This window comes from Monocercomonoides exilis, assembly GCF_001643675.1.
Source record: "Monocercomonoides exilis strain PA203 chromosome Unknown scaffold45-810774, whole genome shotgun sequence".
NCBI classification, from domain to species: domain Eukaryota; phylum Preaxostyla; order Oxymonadida; family Polymastigidae; genus Monocercomonoides; species Monocercomonoides exilis.
The window spans coordinates 361,657-385,584 of record NW_027150590.1 but is presented as its reverse complement, the minus strand read 5'-3'; the positions used below and the strand labels follow the sequence as shown (position 1 = coordinate 385,584).

Sequence of the window (23,928 nt, the reverse complement as noted above, 5' to 3'; positions counted from 1 at the left end):
CAGGAATAAGCTGAGTCAAGCAATGCCTGATAGTCCCACAAGGATGAATTTCATTCAGTCCACAAGCTAATTGTATCAGTTGCATAAGGTTGTGTTTCGGTAGATGAAACAAATCTCATTATTCTAAAATCGTTTCGAAGCCATACACTTTGATCAATCACTACATATACATCTATGCTAACTCTATTTGTTGTATTCCTTGTTGAAAAGCACGAGGAATCAATGTTGTTTGATGTTGATTCAAAAAGAACAATATCATTCCCACCTTTTTTGCATGTATTGTTGTGGAAAAAGCAGAAATAAAACAATGTTGCATATTGTTGCTAATAATTAATATGCCAACAGCGCCTCCTCCACACATGGAATGACAATTACGGAACAAACAATTTGAAATGATTGCTTTGTCAATGGAAGTCCAATGTTGAATTGCACCTCCATCGGATGAGGTTGAATGATTTGCATTGCAAGAGACAAATAATGAATCGATAATGCATCTCTTTTCCCTTTGAGAATTTGTTTGACGGAGATCAACTGCCCCTCCATCATTACCAGATGAACAGTTTTGAAAATAGCAATCGTCAACCATTGGTTGAACACAGATGTTTTCGATCATGATTCCGCCTCCCCCATGATTATTTGTTGCTTCCGCAGAACATTGGACAAATATGGTATGGAGCACAATGCATTCAGCTATTCTTTGAGCATATATTCCTCCACCATTTGTCGAAGAAGCACTGCATCTTGTGAATGAAGAATTCTCAACTGTGAGAATTGCACTTGCATTGTTATAAACATAAATAGCGCCTCCATGGAGGGATGTGCAATCTTCCCATTCACACAACGAAAAGGATTGACTTTCTGTTGTGTTCAGTTTTTCTTTTTTCTCAAGAGCATTCGTTTCTCTTTTCCCGAAGTTTATTGTTGTGTTTTTGCAGACAAATTCTTGTGAAGAATACGATCCTCTCGAAATCCCTCCTTCAAATGCATTCACACATAAATAAATGAGGCTGTTCTCCATTGAACTCAAGCAGCATGAATGCTCCATTTGGTAATCACTATCCTTGTCATATTTCACTGACATGTTCCTGAAAGCACAATTATCAATCTGTTCCATTTTGTTCTTTCCAGACAACAAGAAATAGTCTGATGACGAAACAGCCAGATCTGCAACGATGGAATTTCTCAAAATAATAGAATTTGAATCATCAGATGAAAAAATGAGGCTGGAAGGGCAAAGATTCTTTTGGGGGATCAAACTCATATTTGTGAAACAGATTGCCCCACTTTGCAAAAGAAACGGAGATTCCGATTTTTGGTGGGAAATGCAGGAATCCATTGTTACAGTCGATTTGTCTGTTATTAGCACACATGGGGAGGAAGAATATTTAATTGCAAAATCATTTTAAAAGACCTGTGAGAAGTTGAAATGGAAAAAAATGAAGGAGAAAAAGAAGAAGGAGGGAAAGAAGGAGAAGACTCATCATCAGCTGTTCTTCTGTTGAACTCCTCTTCATTCAAAAGGTTCATCAAAGAATGATTAAATATGTGTAGATAGATGTATCCTCTTCAGAACAGCTACGAAATAGAAGTTGTTGTATGCTCTTTCCAAATAATAAAATCAGAAGGATTAAAAAGGATGGAGCGATGTTTTTTGAGCTGAAATTGGAGAAATAGCAGTTGAAGACGTAAATGTGGTTGAAACGAACAGCATCTGTGGCAGTCATGTAGGATGCGGGAGAGGAATCTATTTGACATGTGCAACAGACAACAATGACCGATATTCATTTTCAGAGATAAGTGTTGGAGGAAACAAGGCACACCAGGGAAGAGACATGTTTGTTGTGGCGAATGACCTGAGGAAGGGAGTGAATTCTGAGTTGTTTGCATTTGCAACACAATTTGAGGACAAAACGAATGCGCTGGTTGGGTTTGATAGGAGCTATTTCAGCGAGGCGGTTGATCTGATGATTTTTGTGGAAGGTTTTGTGAGTGCGTCTGTTCTGGTTGAGGCGCCAGCAGGGCAGAACGAGGTGTTTTGTGGGAACAAATATGTTCCGTGCCAATCGCTTGACTATTCTGTCAATCGACTTACAGAGAGCAGTGCTGATGTGCCACTTCGAGTAATCACTGTGAAATCGAATGGCTCGATCGAAAATGACATTTCACTCAACTCAGTCAATGTTGTGTCATTTAGCAAAGAAAACAGCGGTATTAACATCAGCACCAATGTTCAGTTTGCATCTGGGAGTGTTGTTTCATCCACAGCCGCTCTTTCGTTTTCTTCGATCGATTTTCATATTCCTTCTGTTTTTGCTGTTGAGACACCTGAAGGTGCTTCGTTGTTTTCCTCTTCGACAGAAACAGGAAACATCCAATTTTCATCGTGTTCTTTCGTTCTCACTTCTTCAGAATCGCAAGATTTTTCAAGTTGCGTGCATTTGATCAGCGTTTTGGGTGCAGTTGTGCAGCTTTCTCTGTGCCATGCTGATTCTGCCTCATTTTCTGTCACGCCTTTTGTGATTTCGCAAGCAGCCCAAGCTTCATTTGAGGGAGTTCACTTTACACATTTATCATTTTCAGCTTGCTCACTTTTCGATCTGATTCATTCAACAACAGATACAAAAGATGATTATTCCTCTTCGGCCAATCAAGAATCTCAGCCATCTGAAATAAGCTTCAAGAACTGTGAATTCACTTCTCTCCATGTGAGTGAGTATGACGAGCAGCCTTCGTTTGGGTCTGTTCAGCTTGAGACGCATCTGTCAATTGTGAACTGCTCTTTGGATGAATTGACATCTGCGTTGAGTGAGGAAGGTGGAGGAATGAAAATTGAACTTGGAACAGAAGGAAGCTTCTGTCTGAAGGGAGAAAATTCTGAGCAGTTCAGTTCTGTTTGCCATTGCACTTGCTCGACTTTTGTCGGAAAAGGAGGGTTTTTGTATCTGAGCTGCTGCAACTCGATCGATGGATTTTCTTTGTCTGATTTGGTGTTTTCTGAGAATGAAGCATTTGTTGGAAGAAACGTGTTCATATTGAGCTCCGATTTGAATTCTTCAGTTGTCATTGGAAGGTTGATGTTTGATTGGACTGAATGGAAAAACACAAATGCTTTCTTTGGGGCAGACAAAGTGAACTTTACAGAAGGCATATCTTTGGACAAGCTGCTGTTTGAGCACACAGACACTTCTGTTGTTGTGTCGTCGAGTGGAAGAGACATCCATGGGTGCGGGTCAGAAAAGGAGCCTTGTCTGTCGTTTTGGGAAGGGATGAGGCATTTCAGAGAAGGAACTCAGTTCAGAGAAATCAAAATCAACACAAGTGCTGCCATTTCAGACGAGTGGGACCTTTCAAACAGCTCAATAAGCCCAGCTGTTCCTTCTTCTCCTGGCTATTCTTCTTCCTCCTCTTCTTCTGATGAGCCTTCGTCAGATGAATGCACAATCAATGTGGGAAAAGCTATTCAATCTCTTTCTGAGCCTTCTGAGGCTGTGCTCACAAACAAGCTTGTGCTCGCATTCACCTCCATCAACTTCTGCCTGCCTTCGTCTTTCGAAACATCGCAAAAGGAACTTCTTTTCACTGAGACAGGAACAGCCACGCTTAGCAAATGCTCCTTTGCGATGCAGACAGCAGAAGAAGGTGTTGCTTTTGTGCTTTTCCATGTTTCGTCTGGGAAACTTTCGATTGAAGAATCCAAAATGGCCGAGCTCTCCTTTGCGACATCGGCCATCCGACTTGCTGCGCCGGCTGCACATTTTGTGGCAAGTGCGTTTTCTGTTGATGTTCTGAATTTTGCAGAAGGATCGTTTATTTCTGTGGGCGATGCAGAAGAGAAGGGGGATGAGGAATCAGTCTTATCAGGGAATGGCAAAGAAACGAAAGCGGGCAAAGAAGCGAGCGAAATCAGACTGGGGAATCTTCAGTGGCATCTCATCCGCAGCACAAGTGCGAAGGCATCGATCATTTCTTATGAGAGTGCACTGTCTGTGGCGCTGACGATGGACAACTCGACATTCAGCGACTGCAACAGCGAGTCTCAGCTGGGAGGGGCGTTTTGTGTGTGGATGAAGGAGAAGGCGGGCGGGCTGGCTGACAGCTGGGCAAATGAAGGCAGTGTGCTGGCGAATCTGTCGTCTTTTGTGACATGTGCGTGCTCAACGAGTGAAGGCAGAGGAGGCGCAATTGCATTGAGCTGCCTGGACGATCCAGAAGATTCAGATGCACAGTCTTCGGAGAAAGCGAAGGCGCTGCCAATCAAATTTCGGCTGATTCGGTTTTCTTTGAACAGAGCGAGTGTGGCGAAGGATCTTTACATTGTCTGCCGATCGATTGCTGAGCAGATCAATGAGGCGCTGTTTGTGATGGACTTCAGCGAGTTGGCCTTTGACAGAGAAAATGCGATCTTCGGGATGGACAAAGTGAAGAAGGAGCCGATTGATTTGGTGCCATTTATTGTGTTCTACAAGTCAGAGCGGATATTTGTGTCGGGAGAGAAAGGGAAGAACGAGAAGGACTGTGGGCGAAGGGAAGACCCGTGTGAGACACTCAGCGAGGCTGTGCGGCATCTGAACGACGAGCCGTACCAGAACGTGCTGGTGGTGAAGAAGGCAGCTGTTTCAGCAGAGACAGCCATTTCATCAGCGACAGTGCAGACAGTCGGAGGCAGCCCAGCTGTTTTTGAGTTCAACTCCGAAATCGCTCGGACGGATGGAAGTGCGGATTGTGTGGTGTCTTCGTCTGAGGAGTGCAGCATTTTGGGGATGGACATCGTCTTCGGCCCCAGCTTCGCTTCTGCGCATCGCTCTGTCTTTGGCGTGAGGAGCGGAAATCTGACGCTGGGCGACTGCACAATCACGTCAGAAGAGCCGGCGCAGCTGGCAAATACTGTAATTTGTGTTGAGAGTCATTGTTTGTGTTTGAGCAATGTTTCGTTCTCGGCCATCCGCTTGCAGGCATCGAGGCAGCAGCCATCAGCAGAAACATTTGGAGCAAAGCAATTTGCTCAGTCTTCTTCTTCTTCTTCTTCTTCTTCGTTGTCTTCATTTGAGCCAGAAGCAGGGAATTCGTTCATTGAGGCCTGCTTTGGTGCTGCTGTGGAGTTGATTGGTGTCTGCTTCAAAGAGCTATCTTTATTTGTCGTGTCGGGCGATGCCTCGCAGTCGGCTCATGTCATCAAGTGCGAGTCGTCGTCTCTGACAGCCAGCGGACTGAGAATAGAAGATTGTTCTGTTTCTTTCATAACATCTTCCGATTCTTCATCATCTTCATCTTCATCATCATCTTCTTCTTCTTCTCAATCTCCCAATTCCTTCGAGTCATCTGCGAACTCTCTCATTTCTGTGTCTGGCGGCAGCGTGGCTGTGCTGGCAGACATTTGCATAGAGCATGTTTTCGAGTGCTGCGGTGTGCTGTCTGCAGAAAGCGGGTGCAAAGTGGAAGTGAAGCGGTGCAACGTCTCTTCGCTCTCTTCGCACTCGTCTGCCTTTGCCGCCGAAATGGCAGCATCTTTTGTGCTGAGAGAAGTTTCTATCAGCCAAGTGACTGTGGAAGAAGGATGCTTGTTTGCTCTTCTGCCTCCTCCTCTTTCTTCTTCTTCTTCTCTTTCTTCTCTTTTCAATGAAGAATCGGATAATTTTGAGTTAAATTCTGAATTTTACAAGGCAGCCGATGAAAGTGGCGATACGCCGTTTGAGTTGGTTCTGTGTGAAGTGAGGGATGTGCAGCTGAAGCATTCGGAAGGAGCAGCTGTGAAGGCAGCCAGTTGGAACAGCCGCATTCTGATTGACTCGTGTGTGTTCAGCAACATCAGCGGGCAGCGCGAAAGAGGAAGCTATTTGGATTTGACCTCGTGTGGAAGTGTTTCAATAGAAAAGAGCTCATTTTGTGGTGTTGCAGAAACGAGAAGCCAAAATGGACGGAATATTCATTCAAAAGTGAATGAAAACGAAGAAACTGGCGAAGAAACTGGTTTTGTGTGGGAATGGAGCAGCTCTTCAATCAACTTTGTAGAAAGCACAGTGAATATAAGCAACACTTTATTTGAGAACTTCTCCCAAGGAGCGATTTCTCTGTCTAACTCGACTGTTACGATAGAACTGGGGATGTTTCAGAACAACAATCCATTTGTTTCCGGCTATCCTTCTCTTCGACGCAACATTTTGTGTTCAGATGGAAGCACGTTGAATGTGAAGAGCGTGAAAGGAGGAGATGGAATGAAGGATAACGCCTCATTTTGGATGTTGAGCGAAGGTTGCGCTCTTAAAAGGAATTATTTCTGAAGTATCATCTCCTTTCTTTATCCCCATTATTGAAGAAGTGAAGACAACGAAAGAGGGAAATGTGATGAAAATAACATGCTTGGGACAACTTTTGATGCCTTGCAATCTGTCGATGTAAATAATATTCAAAAGAGGAGATGAAAAAGAAGTTTTGAAGGAGTTTAGCAAAGAGGATTATATCAACGAGACTGAAATTTGTTACGAAATTGACCTGTCATTATCTGAATGGGACGAAGAAGAAACAGAAATATCTGTGTCTATTTTATTTGGAGATGAAACAGCATCTTCAACAGAGAGTTTCGTCATGAAGAACAAAAGCAGTCTTCAAACAAAAGGAGATAAAGAAATCGATAAAAGAGTTAAAGGAGAAAAGAGCGTGCTGAAAGGAGAAATAGAAAAAGAAGAGCAAAGTGCAATTAAGGGAATAATGGAAGTTCCAAATATTGGATGGAAGTATAATGGCGATATAATACAAGAAGAATAGGAGAAAGAGTGCGAAGGGTTTGAAGGGGAGAGAAAGCAAAAGAAATGGAAGAAAAGAGAAAGAAAGGGAGATGATGATTTGAATGTTTTTATTAAAAAAGTTATAGAGTTGTGAAATTCTATGAAAAACAATGTTCAGATGGAGGTATTAGTGAAAATGAAGAAATATCGGAACAAAGATGCTTTTTGAGCCATTGTCATTTGGAGGGTTCGTTGTTAGGTTCAAAAAATAAATGTGCAAAAAGTTAATGAAAAGGAAAAAATGTGTTGATTGAGAGATTAAGTTTGGAAAAAAAGAAAAATTTAAGAAGAAATATGAAATCCATTATTTGAAAATTAATATTGGCAAAGATGAATTGGGACGAAATTTTTTGCTTTATGAATTTTGTTACATTCAAGCTTTCAAAGATTTTTCCAAGCTGGATAATATTTGAACTTTTTTTCCCAATGAAAATGTTTAAATAATTATGAAAAGAATGCAGAAAAAGTTTGGAACTAATCTCAGTTTTTTTCACAATTGCAAAAATTTCACCCCAATTGTGATTTGAGATTTTGTTGAATATGAAATAAAGTTGAGTTAAATAAAAGTATGATGATGTATTTTATGTGTTTTGATAATGATTTATTATTATTTGTTTATTTTTAGCAGCATTGGAAGCGATTATTGTAATGGATGAATATTTTGTATATTTTGAAATATAAAGTTTTAAAGAGCGTGAGTAGGTTGATATTTGAATGATGAATTAATGTAATATTAGTATATAAAGGAGGTTTGTTAATTTTTTTAAAATTTTTAAAGGAAAACGAAATAAATATATTGATGATGTATTTTTTATTGTTTAATTTAAATTTGTGTATAGAAATAAAAGTGATGATATGAAGAAAGTTAAATAGGAATGAAATATGAAGTGTTGAAGAAAAAGAAAGTTAATGAATTTACATAAAGATTGGAATGAAGTGAAGAAGTTTGAATGATAATTAAAGGTATGTTTGAAAATGTTATTAAAATTTGACATTTTAAATGTATTATTGATGATATATTATTTGTGGGAAAAGAAATATGGAGAATATGACGAATGGAAGATGGAAAAGGGGATGAAGATATTAAATTAAAAGATGAAGACATTAAGATAATATTGGAAAGATGATGATATTAGAAGAAGAAGTGAAAGGAAAGAAATATGAAAAGAACAGAAATGAGAAAGTGGGATGAGTTTTAAACACATTTCAAATCCATAATAGAAACATGATAATAATTATGTTTTGGGATGGATGATAAATATTTGATTTAGAAAGAGAATTTGATAAGAATGAAAAGGGGAATGATAGTAATGATGAGAAGATGAGAAGTTTTGATAAGAAATGAAGATATTTATTTGAAGAAAAGGTGATTAATAATAAGTGTGATGAGTAATTAGAAATGTTTGAAATTGAAGAAAAGGATGATTAAAGTGGTATAAAATGAGGAAGAAAGAAATTAATATAAATTAAATGTTGATTATTAATAGGTATGGAAGATTAAAAAAGGATTAATATTGATTATAAAGAGAAATTGATATATGTTAAAGGATGAGGAAATTATTGAATGTTTAAAAGTTGATTTGATTATGTGTATGAAAGATATGAATTTTTGTTGTGTTAATTTTATTTGAGAGAGTGTATTAAAAAGTGAATGAGTTGAATGATTATTAGGGTAATTAGTTTATAATTGTAAATTTATTGAAATTTGAATGTTTTTTTATTTATTTTAACATTAAATTGAAATTTTTGTTTCAGGTTATAAATTATTGTTAACGTTATTATGATAAAATTATTTTGATATTATAATTTTGAGTGAAATGTTTTTTTATGTGAAGATCAAATAATGTGATCTATATAATTTGTATTTCGAAAATGATTTTATTAATTTATGAAAAATGAGAAATATTAAAAGATAATATTTAAGTGTGAAACCAATTTCTCATGGGGGGGGAACATTGGGGGGGGAAGGTGGTTGAAAATTACCTTCCACTGTTCTCTTTGTGTTGGATTGGCAGGTGGCACGGGGTATAAATCCAGCAATTTCATACTTAAGTATGGAAGTAATTTTTAAAGGAAAATGAAAAATAAAATGAAATTTAAATATAAAAGATAAGTTAATGAAAGGAAAAATAGAAATAAATCGATGGTAAAATTGATCAAAAATGATCAATTATATTATAAAGATATTTATTTGGCGAGGTTGACACAAATTTGACGAGATGTTGAGTTTGTTGTTTATTGTGGGAATCGCGTCATGTGTTAAAGCAGTAAGTGATGTGAGTGTGTTTAAAGGGAGTTTAGTGGTTAAAAATGCATCAGTTGAGTTAAATCAAATATCATTGGAGAATGATGATAATTGTTGTTTGGTGTGTGGAAGGAAAGGGAGCGTGGTTGTGGTGAGGGGGTGTGTTGTGGGGATGGGGAAGGATGATGGTGCAGGGGCATTTGATCTGAGTGGGAGCATTGGGGTGTTGACAAACATCACATTGAAAGGGTGGAGAAGAGGGGGAGAAATATACTCTGGAAGGCTGTTTGGAGGAGAGGGGAGGATGGGGCAGACGAGGAGTGAGAGAGAAGGTGGGGGAAGAGGAGGAGGAGGATGGGGAAGAGGAAGCGGAAGAGATGAAGTAGGAGAGAGAGGAGAACAACGAGGAGGTGGTGAAGGAAGAAGAGGTGGAGAAGGAAGAGAAGAAGAAAGCGAAGAAGAAAGTGAAGGAGGAGGGAGTGTATTGGTGAGTGAGTCAGATTTCTCATCTTTTTGTGTGTCTTCAGCCCCGTTTCTGGCACCTCCATTGACACGCCTTGTATCTCTCACCCAGCTGACCTTCTTCAACATCTCCACAAATCCATCGAAAACAACACATCTGGGTGAAGGGCTGGGCCAAACATCATTTCTGATGAGTGGATGTGAATTTGTGTCAGTGTGGGATGTGTATGATGGGGGCATTGTCCCCTCGCTGAACAGCCCCTCATCATCCTTGGCTGCCTCGAACACCTCATTTGTCAGGTGCTATCGGTCTCAGAATGTTGCAGTCAGCGGGAGTGAAGGGAATCCATCGAAACCAGTGAGACAGCAAATTTCTACAGATTTAACGAATTCGTTCACTTGGTGTGTATGGAATGGCTCAAATACAACTGGAACAAGTAGTTCTTATTCAGATGGAATATCGAGTGGAGGTGCTATTAACATGTACAACAAGGCATCGGGAACACTTTCAGTGAAATTTTGTTCGTTCAACGACTGTACTGCATACAGTCGAGGAGGAGGAATTATGTGTCATACAATTAATTCCATCAAGATTGAGAACAACTCATTCAATGCTTGTACTGCAAAAAATAATTATGGAGGAGGGATATATGCTCTATCAATTTCGTCATGTGTCAGGATCAGTGGGTGCGAGTTCCAGAAATGCAAAGTAAGTGGTTATGGAGGAGGACTTTATCTTGTATCTTTTAATGTTTCTGGATCCAATTGTATTGGAACAGAAAACGGCAATGGAGAGAGTGCTTGTGTGTTTGAGTGCTCATTCACTTCGTGTTCTCTTACAGGTTCAAGTGGCGGAGGGATGTATTGCTCATATGTTCCAGCTGCATTCAAAATGAGGAGCCTCCAGTTCATTTCGTGTTCAGCAGTGTCATATGGCGGAGGATTGGATTTCAGGCCATATCAGTCAACACCTCCAAGCAACAACCTTTATTGCTATTTCTTCTTCTTCCATGATTGCAGTTGCAGTAATTCCACTCCATATGGGCACGATGTGTATTTTCGAGATGCTAACAATCTCTTTTCGTCATACAACCCGTTCTATGAATCGTATACAACGAATAGCAATGATAAGAGAGTGTGCTATTATTATAATGGTTATCAGCATACAGAAAAAAAGGAATGGTTGAAGGAAGGGATGAAGGATAGATTTGTTGGAGTGGGTGGGAACGACGCAAACAATCTGTGTGGGATGAGTGAGGCAACACCGTGCAAGACAGTGGGGCATGCAGTGAGTTCGAGCATGGCGCAGTTGAGCTCGACAATCACAGTGCTGAGTGGAAGGCATGTGAGCGAAGGGGCGACGATCAATGTTGGGGAAAAGGAGATTTCTGTTGTTGGGAGAGGGAAGACAGTGAGTGTGATTGGGACGAGTGCGCTTTCGACCTCTTCGACAACGTTGTTTAGCATATCATCTGGTCAACTGGAGGTGGGGCATGTGGGGATCGACCACAACGCGACAAGAAGCCCATCGCCGAGTGTGTTTGTGGTGTCACTGGGGAGCGGGACTCTTTCACTGGAGGATGTGGTGATCTCAGGTACAACTGGAGGAAGTGTTATATCAGCATCTGTGTTAGATGTTGCGCTGAATCAGCTGAAGATGATTGATATTGAGATCAAAAATATAAAAATGAGTCAGCCTCTTTTCGCTGAACCATCATCAGCCGGATCATCATCAGGAGAGAGTTTGCTGGGTAATGTTACAATTCGGAATGTGAATCGGACAACAGGGGATGGAGTGGTGATGGCAAAAAGCGTGAAGGGTGGGGAGACATTTGTGGTGTGGAATACAACAATAGAAGGATGTGAGTGTGTGAATGGGAATGGAGGAGGGATAAAGGTTGAGTTGGCGTCTTCTTCAAGTCAAGTTAGAATTGGATCATCAGCATCGCACAGCGGAGGAACAACAAAATTCAACAAAACGAAGTGCAGTGGATATGGAGGAGGGGTGATGCTATGGCTGGCAGATAGCTCATTCGATTTTACAATAACATCAGTGAGTTTTATTGGTTGCAGTGCAACATTGGGAGGGAAAGATGTGTTTGTGAATGGGAGCAGGCTGGTGAGTGGGACAATAACAACCACAAAGCTGAATGTTGGACACAATGGATCTATTTATGATGAGTTGATGGGATATGATCGGAATGAGGGAGGGATGGGAATATTCCCATTGAATGTGTTTTTTGACACATTTTCAGGAGCAGCACATGTGGGGAATAAGGTGAATGGGTATGGAGGATATGACTCGTGGTTTTGTGGGTTTGGGTATTTTCCATGCAAAACGATCGCGTTTGCTTCACAGAACAGATTCAGTTCGTCAAAGAAGAACATTGTGTTGGATTCAGGGTTTGAGCTGGGAGAGGTTGTGTCGATGGCCGGGTCATATGAATGGGAGGTGTATTGTGGGATTAACAAGACAAATGTGAATGTGAGGGTGCCGAGTGGAATGACATCTTCGTGTTTGATAAATGTTCAGAGTGCAAGCTCAATAAAGAACATTGCATTCCAAATTCCATTTCTGTTGTCAAGTGCAACATCGCTCATTGTTTTGACAAGCTCATCACTCACACTCACAGACTGCTCAGTTGCTCATATATCAGAGAGCACATCGAGTGTGGCCTTTGGATACAGCATTGTGAATGCGCAGGGTGGGAGTCTGAAAATGGAACGATTTGTGATTGGTGGAGCACTTGTGTTTGGAGCTCATTCAGCGATTGAATTTTCTGAAGGAATGACGAGTGTGATATGTTCAGGATGCAATATCAGCGGAATCAAAAGGAATGAGGGAGATGGAGGATGGATGAAAGGAACAGTTGGGTCGAGTGGAACGTTGACAGTTGAAGGATGCAATGTGAATGGGTGCAGTTGTGGTGGTGGAAAAGGAGGAGGAATCTATGTTGGATTGAAGGGAAGCGGAAAAGTGGTTGTGAGTGGAACGAGTGTGATTGATGGGAATAAGGCAGAGAATAATGGAGGGAATGGAGGGAGAGGAGGAGGGATGTTTGTGTTGATGGAGAGTGGAGGATGTGGATTGACAATTGGGCAGGATGTGAAGTTTTCGAAAGTGAATGGGAATGTTGCAACATATGGAAAGGATGTGTTTGTTCGTTGTGGGAGTGGAGTGTTTTTGGATTCAAAAGTGAATGCCAGCTCATTTGCATTTTTTGACGCAAGCACCATTCCATCAGATGTGTTGAAATTGAGTGGATGCGAAAATGGGGAAGAAAATGGTGTGATTCCACTGTTTGTGTATTTGTGCACAATGGGGTCAAAAGTGCTTGTTGATGGGAGTGGAGGAAATGGGAAGGACCACAGTCATTGTGGATTTGATGGATTCAGGTGTTTGACAGTTGATTATTGTGCGAACTCAAGAATGAGCAGCACTGTGAATGAAATTGAAATTGTCTCATCTTCTTCAATTGCCAAGGAAATAACAGGACCATCATCATTTGGTGTGATAATTTCAGGCAGAATAGCGTTATCCGATGGAGAGAGGATGGGGGTGAATGTGAGTGATGGAGGATCAGCCACACAAGATTGGCTTGTTGGATGTTCGAGTTCAGTGACAATGAGCCGACTTTCATTTGTTGTGAAAGGTCAGTTGAAATCAAGGAGAAGTGCATTCATCCATTCAACATCAACACTCAGTATGACGAACTGTTCAGTCTCATTTGAGAGTGGGGCATTGACCAATGGAAAGATCGGATACAGCATCATTGGCATGGCAGGAGGGAATCTGATTGTTGATGGATTTGTGATGGAAAGTTCATTGAAGACGAATGGGAAATCTCCAATAACGATGACAAGTGGAGTTCAATTGGAATTGAAGAACAGCAGAGTGAGTGGAGTGGAGGTGGAAGTTGCAGGTGGAAATGGAGGAGGGGGATGTTTGAATGTTGGGATGGGGGATAATGGGAATGTGAAAATTGAAGAAAGCAATTTTTCATCAAGATGCACAGGTGGAAGTGGAATGAAAGGGGGAGGGATGATGATATCAGTTGGAAGCGGAGGAACATTGAGGGTGAAAGGAGTGAAATTATCAGGATGTGAAGTTCCATCAGAGGATATTGAGAATGGAGGGAGAGGAATTGGGGGAGGGATGTTTGCTGAATTTGTCAATCAAATGGGAACATTTTCATTGGAAAGCATGACATTTAGTGGGTGCAATGCATGGAAAGGGAAGAATTTGTTTGTAGAAGCGTCGGATTTATCGGCTGCCATCAACAGCACATCAATAGGATTCAATCCAGAAATTGGAATTAATGTTGCAGACTTGAATGAACTTTGTGGAAGAGAAAGAGACAAGGCAGAGCTGATTGTTCCACTTGTTGTGTTTCTTCGAACATTTTCATCTCCAGCATATGTGAGTGGGAGAGAATTAGGAAGTGAATTCAGGCTGTGTGGATATGAAGATTTCCCATGCATAGGAATTGGGAATGTTGGAGAAGTTCAGTTTCCGAGTTCAAAGAGAGTGATCAGACTGACAAGCACATTTTCATTTGTTGAAGAAGTGAAGTTGGATGAACAATCATATGAGATTGATTCGAGCAACAAAGATGTTGGATTGAAAGTTGGAGGAACAGGAACAAAAACACAAGAAGCATTGGTGATGAACAGTGTTTCATCAACATTGACAGGGATATTATTTGAATTGGGAGAATCGATTTGGGAACATACATCATTTGTTCATTCTTCAGGAGGGACATTGAGGTTTGCTGATTGTGGGATAAAGATGGGTAATGGAGTGGATGCAGTGAATTATGAGTTTGCGAGTGCAAGTGGAGGGAATGTGGAGATTATCCGGATGAGTTGTGGAGGGAGTGAGAGAAAAGTGAAATTTGGAATGAAGGCATTCATTGTTATTAATGGAAATGGGGGTGCTTCGATTGAGGATTCGTTGCTTGAGAGTGTGGAAACAACAAATATGAAGGGATTGATTGATTATTCATCATCATCGAGTTCATTGACGATTGTGAATGTGACAGCACAAGAATGTGTGATGGGAGGAAAAGGACTGATATGGGATGATAATGGAAAGAAGCTGGGGATGAGGAATTGCACGATTATGAAGATGAGCAGTTTGGAGGAAATGGGAGTGTTGTGAGTGGAGAAGTTGGAAATGGATGTGCTGTTGAGGTGAATGATGTTGTGATTGAAGGATGTGGAACATTGAAGGGATGTGGAGGAGGGATGAGTGTGATATTGAGGGGAACAGGAGAAATGCGTTTGGGGAAGAGTGGAGTGGTAACATCATTTGAGAAATGTTCGGCTGGAGGTGAGGGATCAATTGGGGGATATGGAGGAGGAGTGTTGCTGAGATGCGAAGAAGGAGGAAGCGACTTTGTGATGAGTGGATTGACATTTGGAAGAGGTGAGGGAGCAAACACAGCGGCACATGGAGGAAACAATATGTTTGTTGAAGGAACATATTTGTATCAATTGGTGAATAATGTTTCATTCGACTTCTCATTTGAGACTGAAGGAGATGGATTCAACATAAAAGATCTTATGGGAGCAGAAGATGGAAATGAGTTGAAATTGATCCCCGTTGTGGTGTTCTTTCGAGAGAAGCCGAGTGTTGGGTATGTGAATGGGGGAAATGGAGGGATGGACTATCATAAATGCGGATATGCTGACTTTGCATGCTCCACATTGACATATGCAGGAACAAGTGTTTTTGACACGTCGCCAGCAACACTGAAACTTGTCGATGGAAGTTTTATTTTCGATGAAATGACACTCAACACTCAAGAAATGAACATTGATGGAGATATTGAAAAGGCAAAGATTGGAATAAGCGAAGGAGGAGAGGAAGGAAATGAATTTTTGATAAAGAGCGAACAAACAATATCATTTTCATCATTGGCATTATCGATATCAACATTTGCCGAATCAAGAAAGGAGTATGTATTTCTGTGCAGTTCAAGCACATTGAGATTTGAAGGATGTTCATTTGGAGCAGAATCAGAAAGTATTGGAGTGGGATTGATTTGCGGGAAAGGAGGGAAAGTGGAGTTGGCAAATTGTGAATTTGAAAATATCCGAATGACCAAATTAGGGATGGTGACTTTTGATGGAGCAGGGGTTGGAGGATTGATTGATGAGGTGATTGTGAGGAATGTGACAAGAGAATATGAGGGAAGAAGCTTATTTGAGCTGAGAACTGGAGGAGATATTGAGATTAAGAACACGACGATGAATGAATCTCATTTTGATGATGGAAATGAGATTGAGATTGGAGAAGGGATTAATGCGAAAATCTGGAACTGCACATTCAAATCAATTCAGAGAGTGAATGGGAATGGAGGGGTGTTGAATGGGAGAGTGGGGAGCGGGAAGTGTGTGGATATTAACAAATGCGTGTTTGAGGAATGCGGATGCGAGTCAATGAGCGCAATTGGGGGAGGGGTTGTTCTGATTGTGGGAGATGGAGGAAAACTGTTGTTTGATGATAACAAGATGAATGGATGCACAGTTTCAGAGAGAACCGGAAAAGGAGGAGGGTTGCATCTGACATTTGAAACAACGAATGCAGAATATTCTATGAAGAATGACACTTTCACGAACAATGTGGCAGAAAAAGGAGAAGATGTGTATTTGGTGTGCGGATCACCATGGACGATGCTTCTTCCAGCGTTGTGGGAAGGGACAGCCACAAGAGTCACAGCAGAAAATAAGATGTGGGTGCTTGAGTCATCTGAAGCAAGAAAAGAAGACTCACTGATCAATTATCTGTTTCCAAGGTTGGGAACGGATTTGTTTGTGAGCAATACTGGAAACGGATTATCAAGTTGTGGAGCGAAAGAAAATCCTTGCTCGTCTGTTGATATTGGGTTTGATCGGTTGAACGATGAGATAGAGAGGATTATGCTTGTTGGTGCTGCTTCAGTGAGCAAGACTATCAACAGAGGTGGGAAAGGACTGACAATCAAAGGGAATGAAGTTACAAAAAACTGGTTGTTGAAGAGGGAGGGAAATTTGAATTGATAGAAGGAGATGGGCAAACACATTTGACTTTGTCACTTCTTCAGATTTCGCTTCCATGCTCCTCCTCTGCAAGTGCAAGTGGTGATGAATCGATTGTGGAAGTGAGGATTGGTGAATGCTTCATTTTGGATTGTTTGTTTTCAAAAGGAGGTGGGAATTCAAATGTGAATGAGTGTGGGAAGTGGATAGTGATTGGGAATGGAGGAGTCATTCGAATAGAGAGAACAGAAATGAATGGGATAACATTTGAAGGATGTGGAATTGCAAGATTTGGAGGAGGGAATGTGATATTTGAGAACTGTTCATTGGATGGGATTGAGACCAGCGGAGAAGGAGTGATAGTGGGAAATGGTGGATCTGAAGTGACATTGAGGAACATGACAGCATTGGGGTGTGTTGTGGGAGCAGGATCGCTGATAACGTCGAATGGAGGATCGAGTTTGATGGTTGATGGAGAAAGCAGATTTGAGAATATCGAGACAGAAAGTGTGAGTGGAGGGTGTTTGAAGAGTGAGATGAAGCTGAATGATTTGCTTGAAATTGGACCATCATCCATATTGAAATGCTCTGCGAATGGAAATGGAGGAAGAGGAGGAGGAATATATCTGGATTTGAGTGATGATTGTGTGAATAACTTTTCACTTTCAACATTGACATTCGAAGGCAATGTTGCAACTGAGGGAAGGGATTTGTTCATTTCGTGCAAGAAACTGAATGAAACAGTGACGAAGGAGAGGTTTGGATTTGAATACAAATATGAAAATGGAGAAGGAGAATGGATGGCAGTTGATATGAAAGGGATTGACAGAGACTATTTTGCAGAGAGTGTTGATCTTGGGCTGTTTCTTGTTGAAATGAAGGGAATGGAGGTGTGTGTGTCGAAGGATGGATATGACACATTGGGATGTGGGAGCGATGGATATCCATGTGAATCAATGTGGAGTGGAATAAGCCACATTGACAGAAGTGGAACGGAAGGAGAAAGGAAAGTGAAAGTGAGGGATGAAGGGACAATTGAAGATATTTATTCTTTCACAGATGCACTTGCGATTGATGGGTGTGTGAATGAAGGAGATGATGATAAACACAGGACAATTCATTTTGAAGGGACAATCAATGGGGATTCTGCATCATCCTCATCTGTTATTTCATCAACTGTATCATTAAGCTTGTTTTCTTTGAAGCTGCAGATTCCAAGTCAATTTGTACCAAGTATGAATTCCTTGATCTCTTCTAGTGGGGTTCTTAAACTCGAAAGCTGTTTATTTAGCATCCAATCATCAACGACCATTCAATACTCATTGATATCCACAATAAGTGGAAGTTGCATATTGAAAGGATGTAGTCTGACAGATTTTTCATTTTCCATTTCACCACTGGTAATGGCTTCTTCTGTTTTGTTCGAAAACAGCAACTTTTCAAACATTAGGAACACTGGAAGTGGTGAAGAAGGAGGCGTTGCAAAAGTGATATTGCAAGGGAATGAAAAACTGGAAATAAAATCAACAAATGCATCATCGTGTTCACTTTCATCAGGCAATGGAAAAGGAGGATTTCTGTATTTGGATTGCCAAAATTGTTTGAATGAGAAGCCATTTGTTTTTGATGCTGACGTAACTTTTAAGAATAACAATGCAGCCATTGGAAAGAATGCGTTCATTTTTGCATCTGATCTGAACAAGACCGTGACAAATGATTCATTCCACTTCAATTACTTGCCCATGATAAATGACAGCAATTTGTTTGTTGGGAGTGACAACTTTCATTCAAACAATGATTTGTTCATGTTTCTGATTCCATACAGCTCAACTGAGATATTTATCTCATCAGAAGGATTTGATGTGGCACGTTGTGGAAGTGAAGAAGAGCCATGCTTCACAATGTGGAAAGGGATGGAAAACATGAAAAAGGAGATTGGAAAGAAAACAATTCAGATTAAAGGATCAACAATCATTCGAGATTCATTCAATGTGTCCAATTATCAGATCAAAAAGAGTGTGAAGATGGGAGAAGAGAATGTGAAAGCGATATTGAATTTTGAAAAGGCAATTGGAAATCAATTGGAATATTTCATGGAAAACGATGTTCGTCTTGAATTTTTCAACATCCAACTTCAACTAACATCTGGATTTGACAACTCAGCCAAAACAATTATTTCCAACAAAAATGGAGAATTGGTGATAAGTGAATGTTCATTCCATTCAGAAGCAAGAGTGAACAATGGATTTGATTGTGTGTTTGTGGATGTGATTGGAGGCAATGTGGAAGTGAATGATCTGTCGATGGAATCATGCAATGTTGGAAACAGTATTTTTGTCATTCATGATTCTGGAATTACTTGCCATTTTGTGAATGTTCGAGTGGAATCGTTGAATGAAAGCAGAGAATGTCTTCTTCTGATCAAAGGAACTGAATTAACAACAAAGATAAATGAAGGAGTCGAGGAAATGAGTCTCAACATTGATAATTCGTCATTTTCAGGAGTGAAGAGAAGTGACAATGGAGCAAGCATTTTGGAGTCAAAGAGTGAGAATAAGATTTGTTTGGTTGTGAATTCGAGCAACATCACAGAAGACAAAGCTGAATCAAGTGAAAAAGGAGGGGCGATATTCTTCACATTGGGTGCATCTGGATCAATGAAGATGATTAAGTCCGAAGTCAGTCAATGCAGCTGCACCAATGGGAAAGGAGGAGGGGTGTATCTGGCAACAAAAGAACGAGGGAATTGAATTTCACATTTGTTGGAATGAAATTCAGTTCAAACACAGCAAGAGTGGGGAATGACATTTTCATTGAATGTTTCAACATCTCTTCTCAGATCAATGAAAGTCAATTTCAGTTTGATCTTCGAGAGAATCATTACTCACGAATTAATGCAATCTATGGAATTGATAGTTGTGAACACAAAGAAGATGCAAATCTGATTGGATTTGTGACTATCCATCAGAGTGACACAATTGTTGTGAGCAGTGAGGTTGGATCGAATGACAGACAATGTGGAACAAACACACTTCCATGTGATTCAATTGAGCATGGGCTGGTGCATTTGACATCTGAATATGTGAGTCTATTGTATGTTGACGCTGAGAGTGTGATTGGAAGAGAAATTAATCTGGAGGAGATGAGTCTGAGTTCGAAGAGCAGAGAAAATTGTAAAGTTGAAGTGAAATCAAACATTGAAAAAACAAGAGAGACATTGATAACAACAAGAGAAACAGTCTCGTTGGTGAGAGTCAGCTTTGTGTTTGATTCGTATTTCATCTCTTCACATGAATCATTGATGTCACCCGAAAGAGGAATTCTTGAGATAATAAATTGCTCATTTGACTCAAAACAATCGGCTGGAGAAGGAAGTATAGAATTAGCAAACATTCCATTTCACATTTTCAACATGGCAAAAGGAGAATTACAACTCGATGGATGCACAATATCAAATCTCATTCTTCATAAATCTGCATTGTCTCTTTCATCACCACTTCCATCAGTGATTTATTTGTTTGAGATCAGCAATTCAACAGCTAAAACTTCTCTGATAGATATTAATGAATGTGGACAATTAAACATGGAAAAGTTTCATTCAGAAAATATCACAGTTGAGGGAAATGAAGAATTATTGATATCTTGCTTGTCAATGAAAAAGACAATTCAATTTTCAAATTGCACAATTGGTGGAGTCGGTTCAAAGACAACAAAAGGGAAATTGATGAAATTGGAGGATTGTTTGGATGTGAAAATGGACAGTTGCATTTTTAATGGAAATTCAAAGGAAAGAAACGAGAAGAATTTGAATGAAGGGGAAGAGATGTGCAGATGGTCAGGATCTCTTATGGATATTGTGAAAAGTTCTGTGATGATGAAAGTTTCAACAATATCGAATACATCAGATGGAGGAATAACAATGAGGGGAGGAAATGTGAATATTGAGAAAGGAGAATTTTTGAGTAATAATCCATCAATTGAAGGATATCCATCATTGAGAAGAAATATCATCTGCTCAGATTCAGGAACATTGAATGTGATGAGTTTGAAAGGAGGAGATGGAGTAAAAGATAGCTCCTCACTTTGGATGTTGAATGAAGGGTGCAGTTTTGAAGGGATTGTTTCTGAGAGAGATTCATCATTCTTCATTCCTGTTCTGGAGAGTGTGGAAGCAAAAGAAGAAGCAAACAGAATGAAGCTGACATTCAAAGGAATGCTTCTTGTTCCATGCAATTTGTCATTCTCAGTTGTGAAGAAGAAGGGAGAAGAGAAAGAGATTGAACATTATGATTTTGATTCAAATGGATTCTTATCGGAAATAGAAGTTGAAGGAAGTGTGACAAAAGATCTCATTAGCAATTGTGGAGATGAAATCGAGGTGAGTGTGCATATTTTATTTGGGAATGAAGAATCTCCTTCGTCAACACAGCCATTCATTCTGAAGAATACAAGTATTTCTACACCAAAAGATGATGAAAGAATCTCAAAAGGAGGAAATTCAAATGGAAATATATCTTCATGGGCAATGATTATAATTGTCGTATTTGTTTTGTTGTTTATAATTGTTTTGATTATTTCAATTATTCTAGCTGTTCGTTGGAAAAAGCTAAGAATGAAACAAAAAATATAAAGAGATTGTTGAAGATACTGTTAAGAAGGATCCGAAGGCATTTGAAATGGTAACTATGGAGATGTCACCTGAGGAACAATGGCGAAAAGCAGAAAGTGATGCAGAAAAAGTTAATAAAGCGAAGACAAAGTTAGGTTTGTATTCAAAGAAAATGGCACATTCCGAATCATCTGAATATTTGCTTGCAGAGAGTGGATCAACAGAATACATATTGGGTCATGATTCAGACAAAATCCCTGAATGGGTACTTGAAAAGGAAGATGAAAAGGAAGAAGATGATATTGAATTACAAAAACGATCTTCCTCTCCATCTTCTCAAAGCACTGACTCTTCGGACACAGAAACTACCTTTGTTCGAATGGAAGATTTGTGTCCAACTACTTCTTCTATGTCAAATCTGGTAGATGTCATGGCATGTTCTTCGCCACATGAAAAACTGATTGTCGATTTAAGGGATTCTTTATTCATGCTGCTTCATGGAAAGAATGAGAAAAAGGAGATGGCAATAGGCACACTTCAGGAGAGAGAGGTGACAGGTGCTCAGATTCTGTTCTGGGTGGCAAATGGTGCACTTCACTGCTTTGATGAAATGGAAGTTCCTCTTCAATCTCTCGACAATTTAAGCCCTCATATCGTTCTCTTTTCAGAACATATGGTTATCACAATTGCTCTTCATTCTGATTGCACAGATGATGATTCTGATTCATCTTCCATTTCATCTTCTTCGACATTAGTAACTTCATCATCCGACTTAACGTGTGTCAGTGAAAAAAATGGAAAATCTCCGCCAATGTCTTCTGCGTTTGAAGATGATGACGACAACTTGAGGGAATGCATAAGATGGAAAGCTCCAGAATTGATTATCGATAAAAAGATGGCTGCAACGAAAAAAATCTGTTGTATTCTCGATTGGAATGATGCTTTGTGAAAGTTTGACTCTTGAGATTCCTTTTGGAGAATATGAAGCAGCTACAGCAGGGCAAAAGATTTTGAATGGAGAAAGACCAGACTTGGAAAAAATTAGTCTTACTTCTTTTCTGAAATAACAAAAGCAATGTTATCTGCAGAACATACCGAAAGACCAACTCTTTCAAATTTAAAACGAGAGTTTATCCAGAAGTTTCCTCCAGGAACAGCAATTCTGACAATGTCTGATGCAATAGGAATCGAATATTCAAATTATCCGGTAAATGGATCTGAGGCATGCAGCTGGAATACTAACAGTTACCTTTAAAAAATATAAAAGAAATATACAAAGTGTTTGAAAAGTATTTATTTCAAAATTTTATTTTTTTCTTTTTTGGTAAAATATTTTGTTTTGATAGCGCGATTTGACAATCGCACTCACTTCATAATGCGAGTTATATTTTCTTTTCTATTCATTATTGCTTAAATAAGTGTTTGGCTTATTTACATAATTAATAGACCTATATCAAAAATATAATAAATTACTTATTTTTCACAACAATTTTTAATACAAATCAAAAAGATTTATTATTTTCCAATGTAATGTTTCGATTTCAATTAAAATAGTTCGTCTATTATTTTATTTGAATTCATTTATTTCATCTTCACCAAATGTTGTTCTCGGTCTACAAACTTCCAATCGAACTGAAAAAACTTTCAATAGGGTGCAAATTTTATCTTGACCTCAAAATTTTATCTCAACCCTTTTTTTGAAACTTATTTTTGCTTTTTGATTTGAAAAAGGCTAAAAATAAAAACAAAATAAATTGACTTCTTGATATTTTTGTTTTTCAGAATTCTGTTGAAAAAATTTTGAAATTATTATATTCAAAAATAATTTAAATTTTTATAATTTTAGGACCCAGATCAAAGACTTGCTGGCTGTGAAGCGTTTATTTCAAACCGAACGTTTAAAGCCACAACATCAGCATTCCACATTCCTATATTATAATTTTTACTTGTTTTCAACATTTTCAATTATATTTTTGACCTTTTTTCTCATTTCACTGTTTTTGCTTAAAACACGATTTTTATATAAACAAGTGTTCGCTTCAAATTTTATTTTAATGAAAAAATACACAAAGGCTTAATTATCGTTTATTTGTATTAAGCATTGAAATGAAAAAGAACTTTTCAAGAATTTTAACTGAAAAGCAAGTATATATGATTTTTTGAAATTCAAATAACCAAACATATACAAACAAATAATAATTTTTACATATACGAATCGTTTTTTTAATAATGCTTATTTATCATTTCAATATATTTCAAAACAAATTCATATGTGTCCTTCAAATCGTGTTTTTGAAAATATGTGTGAAATAAGAAAAAGTGTTAAAAAACAAGTTGAGAAAGTTTTAAACAAGTTCAACTTATAAAAAAATAAACGATGTATTATGATATGAAAGCTGAAGACTTCCGATAAAAAATATTCGCTGGAATAGCAGCAAGTCAATGATCAAAACATAAAATTATTATAATCCTCGATCTTTTTGTAAAAAATGAAATATTGAAAAAAATACAGAATAAGGAAACAAAAACATTTCAAACATTTCTGGTTATTTTTTATTTATCGCAGGCTTGTGTAAAACTAAAAGCATGACAAAAATGAAAAAGGTCTAGATAAAGAAAAAGGTTAAGATAAAATCATAGCCCTATTATAAAAAATTAATTATCCAAAGACGAAATATTGAAAATTTTCAATATTTTCAACAAAAAGTCTAAAACAAAATTATTAAATTTTTGTTATGGCGAGTGAAAAAACAACACAAGTTGATAAAATTCGCATATATGACATTTTCTTTCGAATTAATCAACTA

At 38.9% G+C, this 23,928-nt stretch overlaps 2 protein-coding genes across 2 annotated transcripts; both read left to right on the top strand.

Annotated features, from left to right (window-relative positions):
• Positions 1-1,426: 1,426 nt before the first annotated feature.
• Positions 1,427-7,527, top strand: MONOS_8051 (uncharacterized protein; the record flags this gene model as incomplete). Its single annotated transcript, XM_067878430.1, has 4 exons — positions 1,427-1,521; positions 1,709-6,238; positions 6,411-7,348; positions 7,408-7,527. 3 exons carry the CDS (start codon positions 1,427-1,429, stop codon positions 6,760-6,762), a joined length of 4,977 nt encoding a protein of 1,658 aa, XP_067721756.1. The 3' UTR covers positions 6,763-7,348; positions 7,408-7,527.
• A 1,429-nt stretch (positions 7,528-8,956) lies between these two features.
• Positions 8,957-22,070, top strand: MONOS_8050 (uncharacterized protein; the record flags this gene model as incomplete). The annotated part of the gene is made up of 5 exons (XM_067878429.1): positions 8,957-14,540; positions 14,588-16,488; positions 16,578-19,229; positions 19,352-20,963; positions 21,145-22,070. Exons 1-5 carry the CDS (start codon positions 9,002-9,004, stop codon positions 22,068-22,070), a joined length of 12,630 nt encoding a protein of 4,209 aa, XP_067721755.1. The 5' UTR covers positions 8,957-9,001.
• Positions 22,071-23,928: the final 1,858 nt, after the last annotated feature.